Consider the following 18,791-nt stretch of genomic DNA (forward strand, 5'->3'; position numbering starts at 1 on the left):
CTTGCAGAGCAAATCAGAATGGTGGCCCTTGGATTTGTCTGAGCTTAAATGAGGCAATGAGGTTATGGTGATGTGAGCGTCTCTTTCACAGTCCTCCAGTTGCCATTTTGAGCTGATTGTCAAGATTATATTCTGCATAAACGGTACATCTGAAATACCATTCTGCATCGCGTCAGGGATCTGTCCTACTCCTTGCTGAATGAAAACTTTGGGACCACCCTGGCATTTTCTCAGCATGCAGAATCCACAGACTGGCACACACTGAACCAAGTCGGTCATCTCCGGTCTTCTAATACACATTCCTCTAAGAATTGCTCTTCCTGCTTTTCCCACCCACCCCCCTTAATGATTCATTAGCAGTTTGCTCTTAGATAAGACACAGACCTTCCCATATCACCGCATATCTTGCTTCTCGGTCTGCTGATTTAAAATTAATATCAAAATCATAGTTCTCAAAACGTGAAAAAGGGAAGAAAACTCAGGGTTTAAAATACTGTTAGGATAAGCACTTGTGCATGAATAGCACACACAGAATTACTAGCGAGTAAAGATATGACCAAATGTCTTGACATAAATCTATTTGTACTGAAGAGTCACACATACAGTTCTTTCCCTGTAAAGCTCTTAACTTTTTATTGTTACACCATTAAGAAGAAATACAAGCCTTTCTACAAATAACAGATTATGCATTTATATCTGGGAGAAGTAAAATATTCTAATCAGATGTAAATAGCAGGTAAAAAAATTAAGCAGTTATAACAACCCCCAACATAGGTACCAAAATCTTCCAACAGCAGAATATGGCATGCACCACTCTTTTCCACTGAATTCTCAACACTTGAGTTTGAAATGCTCCGTTGGCCCTTCTGGCTTTCTTATCAGCCCCAGCAGACTTCCACAGGTGCCCACCCGCCGTGCCCTGGTCCCACTCCTTTCTGTTTGCTCAGGAGTTTCCTGGCTTTCTCACCAGCCCATTCTGCGAGGTCGAAATACCCTCCCGGGGCTCACTTCCTGCCAGTACAAGCTTTATGCTCAAAGATGCTGCATGTTTTTTGCAGTTTGGCCTTGAGATCCACCAGAATGTAACCCCTGAACACTTCCCTGAGACAGACTTTGGCCCCCAGGCTGAAAAAGGTGCTACAGCCCCTGCTTAACACTTTCAAGGGGGATTCTTTGTCCTACTGCAAGGATGGGGTTTACTACCTGCCATTTCCTGGGCATGATTAATAGACATCTAGCTTAAAACTGGTTTGTTAATAAACATTTAATTTCTTGCTTATGTCCTGATTTTTTTGCTTAAGGCAGTCATTTAACTAGAACAGATAAAATTATGTACCCTTCCAAAGTCTGTCTTCCATTGCCACTGCTGAGGCTTTGAAACAAATGTTGTGTCTCAAGATTGCAACCGTGTGTGTGCTACCTTGGAAATGTGCTCCGTTTAGTTTGCTGGGACATATTCCTGAAGAACCATGCAGAGCAGGTGTGGGCAAAATGCAAGCTGCATGTTGCACCCCTTGCTGGACCCCAGGCATGTTTTTAAAACCCTACGGAGAGGTCAAAACAGAAAGGTTTTTGCTTGTTGTCTGGAGCTGCCCGTGTCTGAAACAGAAGCAGTCAGTCTGCCAATCCCATTTTCCAAAGCTGCCTCATTTCCTGACCAAAACATAATCAGTCGACCTGCTTTCACTTTGCCCAGTTCTTTTTCACGGGACTGTCATCCAAGATGCACGTATTTCTGGAGCATTCTTTGCCTGTAGGCAACTGTGCTTGTTCTGAAGGCGTAGCCTCTGTTCATTCAGAGCTCTATACCAGCTTGAAACGCTCAGATAACAAATATGCAAGCTGGCCTGTCCAGGCCAGCCTTAAGATGGGTGAAGCCCAAAGAAAAGCAGCGTTCCTTTATTTCGGTCTCTTATGTACCTCTGCCTTTCTTTGTAAGATCTTCATGGCGATGCTCTACATCTCTTTGAATGTACCTGTCCACGTACACGATGCACGTGATGCATTGACTAGCGAGGCAGATTATCTCTTGGGACTGAGTCATGCAGTTCTGTGCCGTGGCAGTCAGGTCTTTGGTGGGTTATCTGATCCAGAGCAGCATTCCTTGTGTCAAGAACAAAAAGCAAAAAGCCTCCGTCAGATATAATTGGCTTCCTGCTGTGGCACCAAGCAGTGCTTAGTTTTGTTCAAGCTCTTAACCTGCTGCTAAAAATAGTTCAAGACGAAATTCCTCATGGATCGTGTTTGCCCTGAGCTGGCGATGCACGCACTTCGTGGGACTCCTTTCCGCAGCGGGTGGGGCGGCGGCCTCTCGCCCACCAGGTGTCTTTTCAGGCTGTGACTCCTCGCACAAACACACACCCTTCCACCCTCCAGATGTTTTGAGTAGGACTCCCAGCATCCCTGAACCTTGAGCTGATGGGAGTTGGAAGTCCAGAGGGTTAGGGACAGAGCTCACTCTTCTCTCAAAATAATAGACGTCTCTCCTATCCTGCCACCATCCGGCTGCATCGTGAGCGCCAGGCAGGTGGAAGATCCGCCCGCAGACCTGCTGCTGCTGCTTCACACAGCCACAGCAAAGCAAGTGTCGATTGACCGGTTACTTGTGACCTGCAGCTGGATTTGGGTGATCAGGTACAGGGGAGCTGGTGGCCCTCTTGTTGGCGGGACAGCTGTGTCTGGGAAGAAGGTTGGCCACTCGGCAACATTAAGGGTGGCTTCGTTAGCGCAGATCCCACCCCTCGCATGTGGAACTGCTGCATGGTGCCGTTTGCCTCCGTGCGGTCAAGTCAGAGTATGCCTAACATAGACAAAGGAAGGCAGACCAGAATGTGCCTGGCAAGAAGGGCTCAAGGCCACGCTCCATCTCTCGCTGATGATTTCCTTTGGCAGGGACATGCAAAAAGGAGACGTGCATTTCCTTTTGGCTCGCACGGTCGTGTCACCACTGAGTTTTGTGGTACATGTTGCAGAAGTCAGTTTCCATGCATCTGTGGCAAACGAGGGATCCTCAAGCAAATTTACCCCCTCCTGTTCCATTCCAGCTTCGGTTTCCCAGCAAAGGTCCCGTCCCATGCAAAGTGGCCTCCGTCACATCCGCCTCCCTCTTTCTAAGAGGCCGCGTGCCTTACATGCATTCAGAGCAATGGCCTTCAGGCGCAGTCTACCTGGTCACAAACCCTCTGCGTGTTGCAGAGGATCCTGGGACTGTCATGGCAAGTGTTGGGCCAACCTCATGGTGTCACTCTCGCTTCGTGGATGAAGAGTGACTTAGCGTACCTGTTCTTCTGTGGCTGCACATCGCGGGGGCGGATCAGTAGCTTTGGGTGCGATCTCTCTGCCATCCCGGATCTTCCTGTGCAGCCGGGACTCCCCCGTGGATCAGTGCGCATCTCTTGAGCTGCCCTGGGGCGGTGGGCGCATGGCAGCAAATACCTGTAGCATTGTTGCTAACCGAGCCGATACTGTAGGTTTCCCAGAAAACAGCATCCCACAGTGTCTTTGAACTGCCAGAGCAGCACAGAATTGGAGAGGAACCCGAGCAGAGCCGCGGCCTGCTAGTTTTAGCCCATCTCTTCGTTTGCATATATGCTTAGGTGTGTCTGTTGGTGGGACAAAATCCGTATTCGGTTGTGTGGTGACGTTTTGTAGCTCTGAGCTTGACAATATATTGATGTGAGTGTGCAGAGATCGCTTCTGAAACCACTCCTTTTCCAGAAACTCAGATTGTGCCACATATTCAAGCTGAAATGCAAATGTAATTTCTGTAAGTTTGCGGCTGTGTTTTGTCTTGAAATATAGCTGCCTAAAACTGTTTGAGTAATTGCTCTCTAGATGTCATCCCAAGTACATGTTTTGAGTCGAGTTTCATTTGGTGCACTGCTAAAAAGAACCTACCACTCGGCACTGCCTCTTACAGAGGAGTGCGCATTCCGAGATAAACGGTTGTAAGTCTCATGGAGAGTTTAATTTGTAAGTTATGTTCTGTTTTGTTTTTTTCATACGAGAAAGAATAAATTTCTTGCATTTTTAAGACACGGCTTTTGTGTGTTGACTGCTTGGATCATCCTGGACCACTCTTTCTCCCTTGACCTGTTGGTGTAAGACCACTCCCGATTCCTAGGCTTTTAATTATGCCTGTCGCCTTTTTTGGGAGGTGATCTCTTATTAAAATGGCTGTTAACTATTTTGCTTGTTTTAAGCTTTCTATATTGGAATTTTGCATGGAGTTTTCCTGCCTGTATTTCAGGGTTTGTAATGTTTATGAACGGTTGTGAACTGCCCCGAAAGCTTCCGCTATGGGGTGGATAAGAATTGAAATGACATCATCTGTACACAGATGCCATGCACACATTTTTTTCCTGAAGTAGAAATAAGTGGTAGAGAAAAAGTCATTTGGCAAGCTGGCATTGCTGTGTCTAAAGGTACAGGAGCAAGGACAGTGAGAAAAGGTGGCAACTTACGCGTGAGTGGACTTGTGAAGTCTGGAATAAGGGGTGCGTGTCATTCCAGAGCTTCTGGTTCCACTGCACCCTCCCACTTTATGTTCTTGATTCATGCCCAGGCTTTTACCTCCCAGGATACGGAACAATGCGCTTAAACTACAGTACCCCAGGTGAGAAGGCTGAGCACCGAAGAATTGAGGCCATTGCATTGTGGTGCTGGAGGAGACTCCCGAGCGTCCCTTGAACTGCAAAGACAGCAAACCAGTCGATCTGGAAGGAAATCAACCCTGACTGCTCTTTATAAGGCCAGATCCTGAAGATGAAACTCAAATACGTTGGCCACCTAATGAGAAGGAAGGACTCCCTGGAGAAGACCCAGATGCTGGGGAACGATGGAAGGCAGAAGGAGAAGGGGACGGTGGAGGATAAGGTGGCTGGATGGTGTCACTGGGGCAGTGGGTGTGAGCTTGGGTGGACTCCGAGGGATGGTGGAGGACAGGAGAGCCTGGAGGAATGTTGCCCATGCGGTCGTGATAGGTCAGGCACGGCTTTGTAACTAAACAAACAACCCCAGGTGAAGGCTAGAAACAAGAATTTCATGACTGTGAGAGCAGTATTGCAATGAAACAAGCTGCCAAGAGAGGCTGTGCGCTCTTCCACACCAGAGTCTTTCAAGAAGCAATTGGACGGTTGTCTGAATGGGATGGTGTAACTGACATCCTGCAGTAGCAAGGGGCTGGACTTGAGGGCCTCCTTGGCTCCTTCTGACCCAACGATTCCGTGATCTGCCCAAAACGTTCTTCCACCTGCAGATGTCTTGCAGCACAGACTTTACAGCTCACACGTTATGATTCGTGGCTTGGAGCTTTGTAGCACATTTGTTCCATGGACTTGAATCAACGAGAAGGCAGATGGTAGCCCCCTGAATCATGCCTGGGCATCTTTGCTTTTCTTGCAAGAGCTGGCTCTCAGCCCCCCATTTGGCAAAGGAAGCAGTGGCTTGGCATTCCAGGGACTCGCAGGGTAAGGGGGAAAGTGGGAGGAGGAGGAGGAGGAGGAGAAGCAAAGCAGGCAAGAGTGAGAGTAAAGAGTGTGGAATTCAGGGTACTCGACCTGCTTGGTTGGTTTAACAGGTGGGCCCAGCCTAAATAGTTATTCTTATCTTTAGGTCTCAGTTTACTTGTGTTAGGCTAAACAGAAAACAATACAAACATTCAGAAAGCACTTGTAGGTTACATTTTAGTGAAGATAAACACACACCAAGAAATATACACTGAACAAGGCTCCAAAACACCTCAAACTCGCCCCTTAATGTTTGTTTATTGCACTTCTTGGTCTTGCGGTTTTACATCAAGTGATAGCTTAGACAAACCCCTAAGGGTTTGGTTAAATTCCTGAATAGGCAGCCCCTTTGATGAATTGTGTGTGCTGTAAACCAATTCAGCATCTCCAGTTAGGGTTGGAAAACCACCGGCCTGGATCCCCAGATGGCCATTGCCATCAGTGGCAAGGATACTCAGCAAAAGCAGTTCTGATGTTCCTGTTGTGTCCCCCCCCCCCCGCCCCCCGACAGCCATCCAGATGAGATGTGGCACGGACCGTTTCTGTCCCCAAGGTCCCCTTTGCCAGCCATCTGGGGCTACAATCTTGTGTCCAGATGAAACACCTATTAAAATCAGCATGGTTTCTCTCTGAAAAAAGATGCTTAGGATACAGTTATTATCATTTATTCCTCTCCAATCCTTCTAATCCCTTCCAGGTTTTCCTTCTCTCGTTTTCTGCCGTGGGCTTCTTGCAGCTTTACTGGGGCTGCTGCTTCTGTTGTCTTTGCAGGAATTAAAATACTCTACACATTTTTCCCCTGGGGTTTTGTGTTGGTTTGCCATTCAATAGATGCTGTTAACCAGCCACAACATGATGCTCCAATATAGCTGCACTATGTAACTTTTCCAGAAGCTTTTATTGCTTCTCTAAAAGACCCTCCAATGGCTAGAATTCATGGGGGCGGTCCTGGAGGACCTCAGCATTATGAAAAGGTCCCATCAACATCCATGAATGAGGGATCACCTGCATGCAATAAAGGCCTCATGTAGAGAAGCCCCGAACACGGTCCCCGAGTCAAGTTCAGCAGCCTCTGGGGGCTTGGAGAGCCACGAGGACTCCAAACAGATCTCCATGGTAGGCCCATGTCACAATAAGGCACACTTCCATCCCCTTGTGAGGTCACCAAGCTTCGGATTCAACTGCTCTTCTAGAAGTTCCTTTAAAATCTTCCATTTCCTAAAGTTTAGAGTGTGTGTTACAATCTACATCCTACAGACTTAAGGAAAATAAACAGTGATTTAGATTAAAAAAGATATTTCCTCCTATTTCAGAAAAAAAAACCCCTAGCATGTCATGAGTTTGAGCTGGCTGTTGTTCTTCGAGATTTCTTTTCTACATAAATCGTCCTTTGCCCGCCTCCCAAGTGAGCTTCCTAAAATGCTTAACATTGTGTGCCCATGCGGGTCCCTAAATGTATGCATTTTACTTCTATAGGATTGCATTTTTAGTATATATAAACCTTTTGGTACAGCAGCCTATAAATAACTACATAAATACATACAGTTCAAATAACTAAGTCCATATGCCACCTGGCACCCTTCAGATGGATAACTTCAACTCCTATCAGCCCCAGCCTGTAGGACCAATTGTCAGCAATGTTTGGCATCACAGTCTAAAAGATCAGGAGGGCCCCAAGTTAGAGAAGCTGCCTGAGGATCTCCTGTGTGTTTCTTTCTCCCATCTTAGGACATCTTTGTGTGTGGCTAATTTAGTCCACTCATTACCACGCCAAAGCTCTGATAAACCCCTTCAGCCTGTCAGATAAATTCCTCTGCCACTTTTTTTAAAAGGCTCCAGATTCATCTAATCCGGATGCAGGAATGCCTGCCTTCCCCAGGGAACAGGACTGGTTCGCGCTTGCTAAGTGAAAGTTGCTGAGCCAGGCCTGCTGTCCCAGAATAGCTAGGAACACTGCCGGGACACCTCCCCCCCCACCCCCAATGCTAGCACATTCTCTGAACAAGGAGCCCTGCTTCAGCCCAGGGGAGTGGAAGGACAAGTCCCACTGACTCCAGGTGGAAAGGTACGCCTGCCGCGCACGCTACAAGTCTCTCTCTCCTTATGTGCGACACACGATGCGCCTGTGAAAGCTGATAAAGCCGCGCAGGAAGCAGACGAGGCTCATTCTGGAAGCACAGGTGCATCCTCACCGGGGAGGCTTGCTACCTTTGGAAGTGGAGTTCTGGCAGAGTGTTGGAGAAGGTGCGGGAAGGGGCGGGAAATGTCACCAGGCCGAGAATATCCTCTGTATGTCGTTGCTGTCAAAACTCTGTCTGCCCTGCTAATGCTTGGAGCCATAGTCCATCAACGCCTGAAGGGCTGCCACTTTCCACCCGGGGAGAACATCCCGCAGGGGGTTCGTTCAGGAGAAATGATGGAGACAAGGCAGAGGGTCCCAGTGTTAGCACTGTGCAATGAAAGCTGCGAATGCTTTCTGTTCTGCCAGGAAGGCTCTCCTCAAGCACCACTGTGTGAAACTGGCCGGCAGAAGGTTCAGGAGCAAAAGAGCGAGCCGCTTTTCACACAACGGATACTTAAGACCAGAGGATGCTGAGGTGGCCCATCAGGTAACTCCAGCCATATTTCCATGACTGACAGCCTCGATAAATAACTGCATCGCGCTTGTGCGGAGACTGCATCCTTGCTTCGGGATAGTCCTGAGACAAGCGATAGAGGGACTGGTCCCCCAGCTCCCGCTACAGGGTTTCCTAGAAGAGTTATGAGGCTGGTGCTGGAGAGGGCTTTCTTGGTGGTGGTTTTGCTCCTGGCTGAGGGGTTTTGTTTCTTTGCCGCTCCTGTTTGGCCTGTGACTCCAGCCCAGCACTAGCAGGCAGCTGCTGACCCCCAGCTCCTTGCCCAAAGAGAATTCAGCCCTCCTGCTTTTATTCATTTTAAAATATATATATATATACTGAGAATCTGTTTTACTAGATTTGCCTTAAGTGTGCATTTACTGATTTGGTGATCTCCATTTGCTTTTAATCTTGTGTGCTGCCCTGAAAGGCAGCCGTAAGAAGCAGGAAGTTGAATTTGCTGAAGCCCCGATCCACCGCAGCGTCCCCTACTCCAAAAATGGGGGGACACGCCTCTCCATTTGGACTTCTTGACCCAGGCTCCACATGCTGATGAGCGGGGATCCCATCCTCCGGCATCCAAGCACACAAGTGAGCACAGCTGCCTCTTTAACCCCCCAGGAAGTCAAACGGACGCGCAAGCAGGAGCAGCTGGTGTCCCAAGACATTTTTTCCGAAAGACTAAGAATAAACCCCTCCAGCTCGGGAAGAACAGAGGACAGCGTGGCCCCGCGGCCTTGCTCCAGCCGATGGAAGGGGGAGACCCTCGCTGCTCCTGGGCTCATGCAGCTCCACCGTTGGCCACCTGGCCGGACCTGAGATATCCGTGGGGCAGCAGAAAGCGGGGAAAGGACCCGATGGAGAACCACCCGCCCGTGCGCCCGCAGCGTCCTCCGCCAGGCACGGAAATGGACGGCGCAAGGGGAGAGGCTCGACAGGAGCGCCTGGCGCCCCGGCGCTGGTCCCTGGCCGTGCCAACGGGTCCCGGGGCTGCGGCGGCGCCGCTGCAAGCGGCTCTCTCGCCGCGGCCCGAGCCTCGTCCGCCCGCCCGCCCTCCGCGCCCCGCCGACGGCCAGGCCTCCTCCGCGGGGGCCAGCCCAGAGCCCCTCCCGCGGCCGCCCGCCCGCCCGCCGAGAATGGAAGTCGCCCGATTAGGCGCCCGAGCGGGGCTAAAATTAGCGCCCGAGCCCTTATGAGAGCGGCGCGCTGGCGCAGCAGCTGCCCGCAGGCGCCCCCCCACCCGGCGCCTCTCCCTCCGGGTCGGACGGGACGCGCCCCTGCCCCGGCCGCCCCCGGCCACCTCACAGAGGCCGGCGGCGACGCAGCCGGGCGGGCCGCGGCTCGTCCCAGGCCGCTCCGTCGGGCCACGGCCAGGCCGCTCGCCACGCGCCCCGCCGGCCGCCAGCTCGTGAGTACCCCACCCCCCCGGCCCAGCCCCTGCGCCCCGGACGCGCGCGCTAGCGGGGGCACTGCCGCCCCGTCCGGCCCGGGGCCGCGTTCACACGTGCGCGCGTCGCGGGCGCGGTCCGCGGGCCACGCGCCGCCGGGACCCGACTGCGCGCCTGGCGCCCCCGGCGGAGGCGTCGGGACGGGCCGCCACGGCTTCGCGGAGAGAGCGGGACTGCTCGGCGGTCTGTCTCCCCGAGGCTCCTTCCTTGCGCCCGACGATCGAGCGATTCGCCCTCGCAGGGCGCTTGTTGGTTGGCGGAGGGAGCGGTTGGCGCGCCTGTTCCCACATTACGAAGGTCTACACTCAGTGAGGACAGACGGGGTTAGCATTGCGCCTCGGGTGGCGGAAAGCAGCTCTGGACTCCTCTTTAGGTGACTTGGAGCCAGCCGAGAAGGGGTTCCGACAGCCAGTTATGAACGCAACCTGCATACCGTCCTCCCACTTCCCAAATAACGGGGACATTTTGTATACGGGAACAGTAAATCCAGCTCAGTTTCCCTCCTCAGAACAAATGCTGGACTCAGGATTCTTCCCGACAAAGCTTTTTTGATCTGGCCTCATTCCCAGAATGGCACAGGGGACCTGGTAAATCTCTGCCTAGCTCCCGGCTTCTTCCATCTTCTTTTCTTCCTGGAGAAGATCTATTAAAAAGGTGCACAATATGTATTGATTTTATTTATCATTGCATTGATTTCCTGCTTTTTGCCCCACAAAGGAACCCAAGGCAGCTCATCCGATCCTCCTCTCCGTCGCATCCTCACAAAACCCGTTTTCACTCCTCAGGAAGGGTCTTTCAGATTGGAGGACTGCTTTTCAAAGGAAAAGCTGGAACACGAAGCAAGCTAACGGCCGAGACTCAGGAGCAGGTTCCCAGGTTCGATCCCCAGCATCTCCAGGTAGGGCTGGCACGTTCCCTGCCTCAAACGCTGGAGAGCTGTTGCTGCCAGTCCGTGTCAACAGCACTGGGCCACGTGGACAAGGGGCTGACCCACGATGAGGCGGCTTTCTATGTTCCCAAGACATCTGGCTGCCTCAGGTGAAGCCCAGCTCATGCCCTCCAAATCTTGGTGAAGCCAACACTTAGCAGAGCCATGCCGAACCGGGTGTCCACCAGATGTAAACCCCATATAATTCCCAGCCGGCAGGCTGGGGGTTCAGGTTCAGGGCAGCTGTGTTAGCAAGTCTTGCTGTGCCATTCAGCCTCCAGCTCCTGTCTTCATCCATCCCCCTCTTCCTCACTCGTCACACAGCCTCCTAGTGGATGTGCATGTGTGCCCCGTAACCGGTTTGCACGCTCAGAATGCAAAGAAGTGAACATTTTTTACTAGGTGCAAGTATCTCATTTCCCAGGAAAGGGACGGGCCCTGCTAACCAGGAGCTGGAAATCAATGCATCGTGGACATTTTAATTCCCATATTTCTGGGAATTGCTGGGTGCAGCACAAGTCCAGGTGAGGCTGTAGGTGGATCTCTCCAAACCTAGGCTGGGATCTCCCAGGCACAGAAGGCGCTGACCTCTCCTTTGGGGCCAGGAATGAAGGAGGGGGTGGGAATCTTTGGATGCCTCAGAGACAGGATGTAACTGAGATTCTTCCATCCCCCTTATAGCATTTCCTAGCTGGGCAGGCGGCATTCGGCATTCCTCTGCATAAAAAATGCCAGGAATTGACTTCCAAAGGGATTCCCTTTCTTTCAGTCCAGAGGGATTCTCTTTCTCCTACCTTCAGCTACATCCAGTGTAACTTTCCAGGCTGGTCCTGCCAATGGATTACTGAAATATGTGTGGTGTTTACATGGTCTGTGTAAAAGTAGGAGTTGCATAGCACTGTACCCTAAAAGAGGCAGCAGACGCTGCTTGCCCCTGGAAATTGATGATTCTTCTTCGATTCCACGTTGGGAATGACTCCACACTGCTAACACTTTCCTAGCTGGACTATGTCTCCGTACTTGAACTCTGAGTTCAACTATCCGGATGCTTAGAGTGCTGAACTGGGACTCAGGAGATCCAGGTTCTAGTCCGTATTCAGCCATGATTTTCACTCGGTGATTTTGAGCCAGTCCTGGGCTCCCAGCTTAACCTGCCTTGCAGGGTTGTTGTGAGGATCAAATGGAGAGGAGAAGGATCAGGTAAGCCACCTTGAGTTCCCTTGGGGGAAAAAGGCAGGGCATGAATGTATCGTTAAGAAAAGTAAAAATAATGGTAGCTCTCCAGGCTTTCTAGCATCTGGCCTCTAGTAAAAAGTTGTCTGGCCTCTTGTGGAGATTCTGGGAGTGCCCTTTTGAAATATTTTAGGGATGCAGGTTGCCCGAGATGCATTGTGTGCACAAGGACTATGAGACCAGTTAGTTAGGATGGCTATCTATGCAACACCAAAGCAGGCCCTGCCCTCAAGCTTGCAGAGCAACAGACATGGCACAAAAGGAAAAGCGATGGGAAGGGAGGAGGGAAAAGGTAGGCTTTTGCTCCCAAGGCTTGTGTCCTTTTGCTTTGCAGCTTTCCAGCCTCGCACAGTTCATAATGAAAGTCACCCTCAAGAGACAAATCAAGATGAGCCTGCTGGATATAAGCAAGATTTTCTCCATGCTGCAGCCCAGTGAAGATGAAGAAGGAGATGGAGAAAGAGAGGAGCTGAATCTCGCCGTGTCCCAGGACGACTACCAGCTGCTGGACGAAATGCTGCGCCAAGAGCGGTACGCGCGGTTCATCAACAGCAGGAGCGGCTGGGGCGTGCCAGGAACGCCACTCCGCCTGGCGGCTTCCAAGGGCCACGTGAGGTGTCTCAAAGTTCTCCTGGCCCACGGAGCCGAAGTGGACAGCCTGGACGTGAAGGCCCAGACGCCGCTCTTCATCGCCGTCAACAACGGCCACCTGACCTGCGTGGAAGCCCTCTTGCAAGCTGGGGCGAATCCCTCCGGAAGCGTGCACAACAATGGGACTCCTCTGCTCACCGCGGCCAGGGATGGGGACATCGACATTCTCCGGGTGCTCCTGGAGCACGGCGCCCAGGTCAACGTGAAGGCGAGACTCCCGGAGTGGGCAGCCAACTCGGTGGCCTGCTCCGGCCCGCTGTACCTCGCTGCGGTGTACGGCCACCTGGAGTGTTTCAAGACTCTCCTCCTGTACGGTGCTGATCCCAACTACAACTGCACCGAAGAGAAAATCGTGACCCGGATCAAATACCCCAAGACCCTCCTAGAAATCTGTTTGCAACACGGCTGTGGAGTGGAATTTGTCAAGCTTCTTATTGATTTTGGAGCCAACGTGTACTTACCGGGTATTGTGTTAGATAAGATCTCAGCAAACTCTGAGGTGCTAGAACTGTTGGCCAGAGAAAGAGGTAACTAAACACCCTATTTAACAGTGTTTTTACATGTATTGCTACCTCCACGGCTTATCCTTAGAAAGGACTAGAGGCATAACCCTATACATATTTTTCAAAAATGCGTCCCGTTGATTTCTATGGGACTTATGCCTGGGTAAGGGGGTCTAGGATTGCAGTCTTATTTGTTAAAGGGAACACAGTCTAATAAATTAAATATATGCAAGCATTTATAAATTAAGATGTACTCCTTGCTTAATACAAATTGATGAAGTCATGATTTAACTTTTCTGCAGAATGACAGCACAGCTTTTTTTGCAAGCCACAAATCAACAGGCAGTGCTTGACTTAGTTTCCTGTTTTCAGTAATTAATATTTTTGCAAAGGATTAAAACAATTTCCCTAGGTTCTCCCCAAATATGTTCCAGTATCTGCCAGTCTGTCCGTCTATCCCATCTTCTCCTTGAGGAGGCCTAGGCAGCATACATGATTTTTTCCTATTTTATCCTCACAACAACCCTGCGGGGTAGGTTTGGCTAGAATCAGGGTCTGGCCCAAAGTCACCCAATGAACTTCACATCCGAGTGTGATCAAGAACCTGCTTTGCCCCAGCCTCATATCTTTGAATTACTTTTAATGCATGTGTCGATCCAATGGAAGCATACCGATCAAATATAAACTGGTGGCTGAGCTTTTAAAGTTGTAGAAAGTGTGCTCACTAGTGAGCTGGAAGAGATCCTGGCGATCATGCCAGCTCCAGCTTAATGCAGGCTTTGCCTTTTTCTTCGTCTCAGTCCTTCAAGAGATAAATGTTAGAAGAAGCATAGAAGTGTGAAGGTTTGAGGCAGGGTCCTATCTTCTTACTTTAAACTCCTGCCTTCCCCGTTGCCGTTGGTACATCAGATGTTAGAGGCCATTATGGCTTCAAAGCGCAGCTCTTGCTAAGGCAGCCCCTGATGCCTCTGTTTCCTTTTTCTCTTCCCACTTCTCCAGCTGTCCCCAAGACCTTGATGTCTCAGTCCAGACTGGCAATCCGGAAGATCCTAAAACTGGCAAACCGGCCTTCCGCTGTGGATCAGCTGGAGATCCCGGCAGTGCTGCTCGGCTACCTCAAACACCAATCCAAAGTGAAGATCGAGGAGGAAACTCCACGGGGTTACCAAGTATTGTAACTGTATCAGAAAGTGGAAAAAACATTCTAAGAATTGACACAGGAGCTGTCTTGTTTGATCCAGTTTTGCTGTGGCTGTGCGTGATGTGGCTAAAAATATTGCAGTTTCTTTCTTTTTTAAGCTGAAGGGTGAACATGCAAAATGAAGACTGAAAACCTCATAGATGCTGGAAAGACCAGTCAGGTCATTATTTTTTGATGATGATGATGATGATGATAATGTGAGCCTTACAGCTCAATCCAGTGCATGTCTGCTCAAAAGTAAGTCCACCTGGGCTGAATAAGGTGTATTCTCAGGTAAGTCTAATATGAGATGACTGTGTTAAAGGGTATTTTTAAAATGGAATGGATGCTCAAGAAAGCTCAGGCTGTTAAATGGAAAAATCTAAAAGAACCTTTTGAAAATCAGCCCTAACTCTAACTTTTCTAAAATCAAATTCTAATGAATGTCACCTTTATTTGATTGATAGGATTAGGAAATGCAAATAAACATTGTGTTTTTTAAAAATAAATATTCTTAATTCTATCAAAAATGAAAGACACACACTTTTAAAAGCCAATTTCGAAGCAGCCACGCAGTAGTCATGTTTCACTCCCCCACACTTTTGGAATGAGTTTTGAATTGTTTATTTTCTTTTTTAGTAAAATTAAGTTAGTACAAAACTTTGGTATTTGAGCATTCATGATACATGAATGCTGTGCTGTGTTGACTTACAACAAAACAAAATTGACTGTAAGAGATTAGTTTGCATGTGTATAATTACACTGATACCCTTCACATACAGATATCCAAATTCCTGGAGCAACTCCAGAACTGTTGGTGAACAGTTTGCAGGATTACTTTTAAGATGATGGAGGAATAAACTGGTGGTGAACTTGCTGGCACATCTTTGTCCTGAAATCTGAAACACTGGCCTAATGCTGCATATTAAGACCCCACTGTGAGCTCTGGGCAAATATGATGCATTCCTTAACCAGTTAGCACAACCTGGAGATGAACTATCTGGAGTTTCATTTACTTTAAACTGGGTATAGGATCCCACCACTAGATGGCGCTATTGATCCAAACACAGAGCCAGATACACACACGGCTCCCCGAGGGTGGTATTTCTATTATTCTTGCTACTATTTTATTTGAAATAACAACGCCATGGTTTTGAATTCTCATTGAAAGTGTCATGGGTGAACGCAGGACTCTTTAAACGTACAGGAAATGTGTGAAGCATTTCAGCAGCGGCCAAAGGGACTGCAAAAACGGAGTCTGTATGGGATGATTTATTTACCTTTCAGTAGCATGCACAGCGGGGGGGGGGGGGCACAGGGAGTTTGCTAGATGCACCTGAGAGTAAAGCTAAAGGATTGAATGGATTAAGATGAACGAAACAAAGGAAGACCTTTCAGGACAGACACACCTGAGCATTTCTCAGGTGGACCTGGGGAACAAGGCTCTCAGCATGCCTCCTGATCAGGTCAGAACCCCTCCTGAAGTCCAAAGCTGTTCTTACAGGGCTGGGGTTCCAGCAGCCATAAGATGGCAGAACTTTTGCTCGTTTTGTCCGGGCAGGAGGAAGGCCACCTGGATCCCTGCTGTTGTGGGTCGTGGGGCAAACAAGCCACACCATGCAGCTCTCACAACAGCTTGGCTGGTTGTGTCCTGCGCCCTCTCCAGTGTGTCGTTTCGCCCTGATAGGCCTCTGTGGTGAAGTCAGAAGCGCAGCTAGGTGGACCTTTGGTGCAAGCCCCTAAGACTCTTCTTGTGCTCTCAGTAGGAACCTAATCTAGCCTCCCTCACAGCATGTTAATTTTGTGCGTGCCAGCCCTGTCTGTCTGTCTGTCTGTCTGTCTGTCTGTCTGTCTGTCATGGAGAAAACAGTTCTGATGTGATAGCATCCAAATATGGGATGGTGTAACTTGGTGTCCTGCAACAGCAGGGGTTGGACCCAGTGGCCTTCATGGCCCCTTCCAGCTCTACTCTTCTATGATTCCATGACTGATTCAATGAAATACAGATTTGCTACATCGCTGGGCCTTGTTCTCCGTTGAATTCATGCCCCAAAAGCCCCTCTGAGAGCATTTTGGTTATCTGGAAGCAGAAAGTTCTGCATTATTTAGCAACTCAAAATTGAATTATAACCTCAAGGGCGGTGAACTCTATTAAGCTGTGGCTGGGGCTCCTAAGGGAGAGGTTGGAAAGCGCTGTTGCCTGGAATTAGGACGGAGAAAATCTTAGAAAGCATTCAGGAAGAACAATGGTGAGCTGCCTTGGGGATTCAGATTGGACACTGAATTAGCCAGCCTTGCATCTTTGCATTGTCTGTTGATTTGAGCTTTGGGGAGCTGGAGATAGTTTCTTTGACCCCTGTGGGTTAACTCCCTGGTATTTCTCCCACCTTCAACTCCTTGCAGAATTCTAACAGCTCCGTAACACATTTTTCTTCATCAAAACTGAAGCACTTTTGAGGCTTCTCTCTCCCAAAGTTTTGCTTTTAGAGCATTCAGAGTAAGAATTAACTTGTTCCTCCCATGCAAAAGTAGCCTCTGCAAAAGGAATACAATGGAGAAGAATAAAACTTATTAAAAAAAAAGAAATTCAGTGGAGAAGAAAACATTGGAGACATCCTCATGAGATTGGGTTCAAGTTTCATGTGCTTACCATGCTTAGGAAATGACAAGCGTGTTCATCCATCCCATATTTCCTTATACAATTGCCTCGCTGTTGGCCTGTAACATCCTTGGATTCCTGTACTCCAGTTAAAGTTCAGGGGAAGACATCATGTGGTCTTTCTTGCACAGGGCTTTTTTGGATCCGGAAGTGTGGGCATCCTGGGAGGCTGCAGAGCAAAGAGTGATGTGCAATAAGAAGAAAACACACAACAACCTTCAGCTGCCTCACGTTAGGTACACTCAAAAATGCCAGCAAAGTGACTAAGATACCTGAAAACATGGCAGGACTATGGAAGTTCCTTTCTTGGGGGGGGGAAAGATCTCAAGATCCTGTCCTCTGCAGTTTGGCACAGAGCTAGTAGCTTCACTTCTTTCCTGGAAGAGAATGCAGCACTGCCTCTCCTTTTCACATCTGTGAAATGGACCAGCCTGGCAACATGGTGGATCTGTTTGTTGCCAATTACAGCTGCAGGACAAACGGGGAAGGGTGGGTGGGAAGAGCAGCTCTGCTCCCCGGCCAAAGTGGCCCAGAAGAGAGACATCTGCTGAGCTCCTCCTCCCTGCCACTGCCCATTTCTCTCGCCACGAATAAGGTGCAGGATTCCAAGGGCGCATCTGCGCGGAGCTCTGGTCTGATCAAAGTGAACGTGGAAGCAGGGGGACGGCTTGCCTTATCGGAGGCTTGATAGGAAGGAGGGCAAGACCTCCCTTAAGGACAGGTGTTTGTGCTGCATCCCCGCCTCACGATCGAGCCGCATCCCCATCCAAGACAAGCCCAGAACAGAAACTCATACCGAGATCCAGCAAGTAACTTCTCCACAGGTGGAGATTTCTGGCTTGGACAGCCTTTCCATACGCTGTTAAGGGAACAATCCTACGCAGGTTCAGCGGGGGGAAAATGCCTGTGCTGAAAAGTTCAGAAATAAAAGAAGGAATTGCAGACCCTTTTCCTTCCTGAACTTGCTCAAGATTGCGCCTTAGGTTATTGTACCTGGCGCATGAAACGTGTAGCACTGAGAATGGGAATGTGGCTGTACCATTTAAGGAGATGGTCCAGGGTATCGGCCCTGAAGTCACGGGGACTCTGGCTTTCACTGAATGGTTTTAGCACTTTCCACTGGTCTTTCATGCACTCGTGCTGTTATTTTCGGTGCCCTGCCTGGCTTGAAAGCTGCAGCGGCAACCAAGGCAACGCCATCTGTCCACTCTGCTAGTCATCCGCCTCCTCAAAGACCTTTCCAAACTCTTCCACTCCCCCTCTGCACTTCTGATTACTCTTGTGGAAATTGGATGAGTTTTACAAGGGATGAGAGCGATGCAAATGAAAGTGGACTTGAGGGTTGTGACTGTGGCAGCAGAAAGATTTACAGCAGTGTGGGTGGGGAGAATTATTGCTGAAAGCGTGGGTGGTGAGTAGCCTTTCTCAGAACAGCAGCCAGCTGCACCAGAGAACCATAGTGGCCGCCTCCTGGTTTTGGGCAGCACCATTCCAAAAGGAAACGGTTTTCTCCTGTACTGTACACAGCAAAGGACAGCTGGTCGCAAAGACGTTTTGCTGACAAAGACTGAAATTCACGGGTCCTTTGTTTCCAAGCAGTACCATTCGCAAAGGCTGGTACCAGCAGGATTGGATTGGTGAGTGGATCAATTCTAAGCCTTGATCTGCTTCTCCTGTATCATGAAAGCTGTGTGCCATTTAATCTGTTTTGTAAAAAGAAGAGCATATATATTTATGCATATCTGCATCTATCCTTTACCTTGCAAAGTAAGAACAGTTGGAGGAATTGGAAAAGACCGTGCGTTGATCACGACATGGGAGCCAGCCATGGGTGCTTATCTTAGCCATGGACCTGCACACACTTGGAAGGCCTGTTTCAAACACAGTGATGGAGTCTTCAAACCTCTCATTACCACCTACAATTTTCTAAGTACTGTACGAAGATTAAAAAACAAGCCGTTTTTGCCCAGCGGCTTTATAATCTCCGGTGTCTCCAAAGATGCGTCATCAGTGAGGTATGAGGCATTTCCAGACAATCCTGAGCTTGCTTTTAGTGCACTAATCATG

General features: G+C 49.4%; 1 protein-coding gene across 3 annotated transcripts; it reads left to right on the plus strand.

The window, feature by feature from the left end:
- Nucleotides 1-7,990: 7,990 nt before the first annotated feature.
- On the plus strand, nt 7,991-14,947 carry ASB12 (ankyrin repeat and SOCS box containing 12). Of its 3 annotated transcripts, XM_044427276.1 has the most exons (4): nt 7,991-8,116; nt 8,553-8,713; nt 12,066-12,909; nt 13,885-14,947. In XM_044427276.1, exons 2-4 carry the CDS (start codon nt 8,669-8,671, stop codon nt 14,061-14,063), a joined length of 1,068 nt encoding a protein of 355 aa, XP_044283211.1. In that variant the 5' UTR covers nt 7,991-8,116; nt 8,553-8,668; the 3' UTR covers nt 14,064-14,947. The 3 variants fall into 3 exon arrangements, with proteins under 3 accessions (XP_044283211.1, XP_044283212.1, XP_044283213.1); XM_044427277.1 differs by lacking the exons at nt 7,991-8,116; nt 8,553-8,713 and adding an exon at nt 9,428-9,530; XM_044427278.1 differs by lacking the exons at nt 7,991-8,116; nt 8,553-8,713 and adding an exon at nt 9,809-9,893.
- The last annotated feature ends 3,844 nt before the right edge of the window (nt 14,948-18,791 follow it).

Source organism: Varanus komodoensis, unplaced genomic scaffold, assembly GCF_004798865.1.
Source record: "Varanus komodoensis strain SLA01 unplaced genomic scaffold, ASM479886v1 scaffold18_3, whole genome shotgun sequence".
Lineage (NCBI taxonomy): Eukaryota > Metazoa > Chordata > Lepidosauria > Squamata > Varanidae > Varanus > Varanus komodoensis.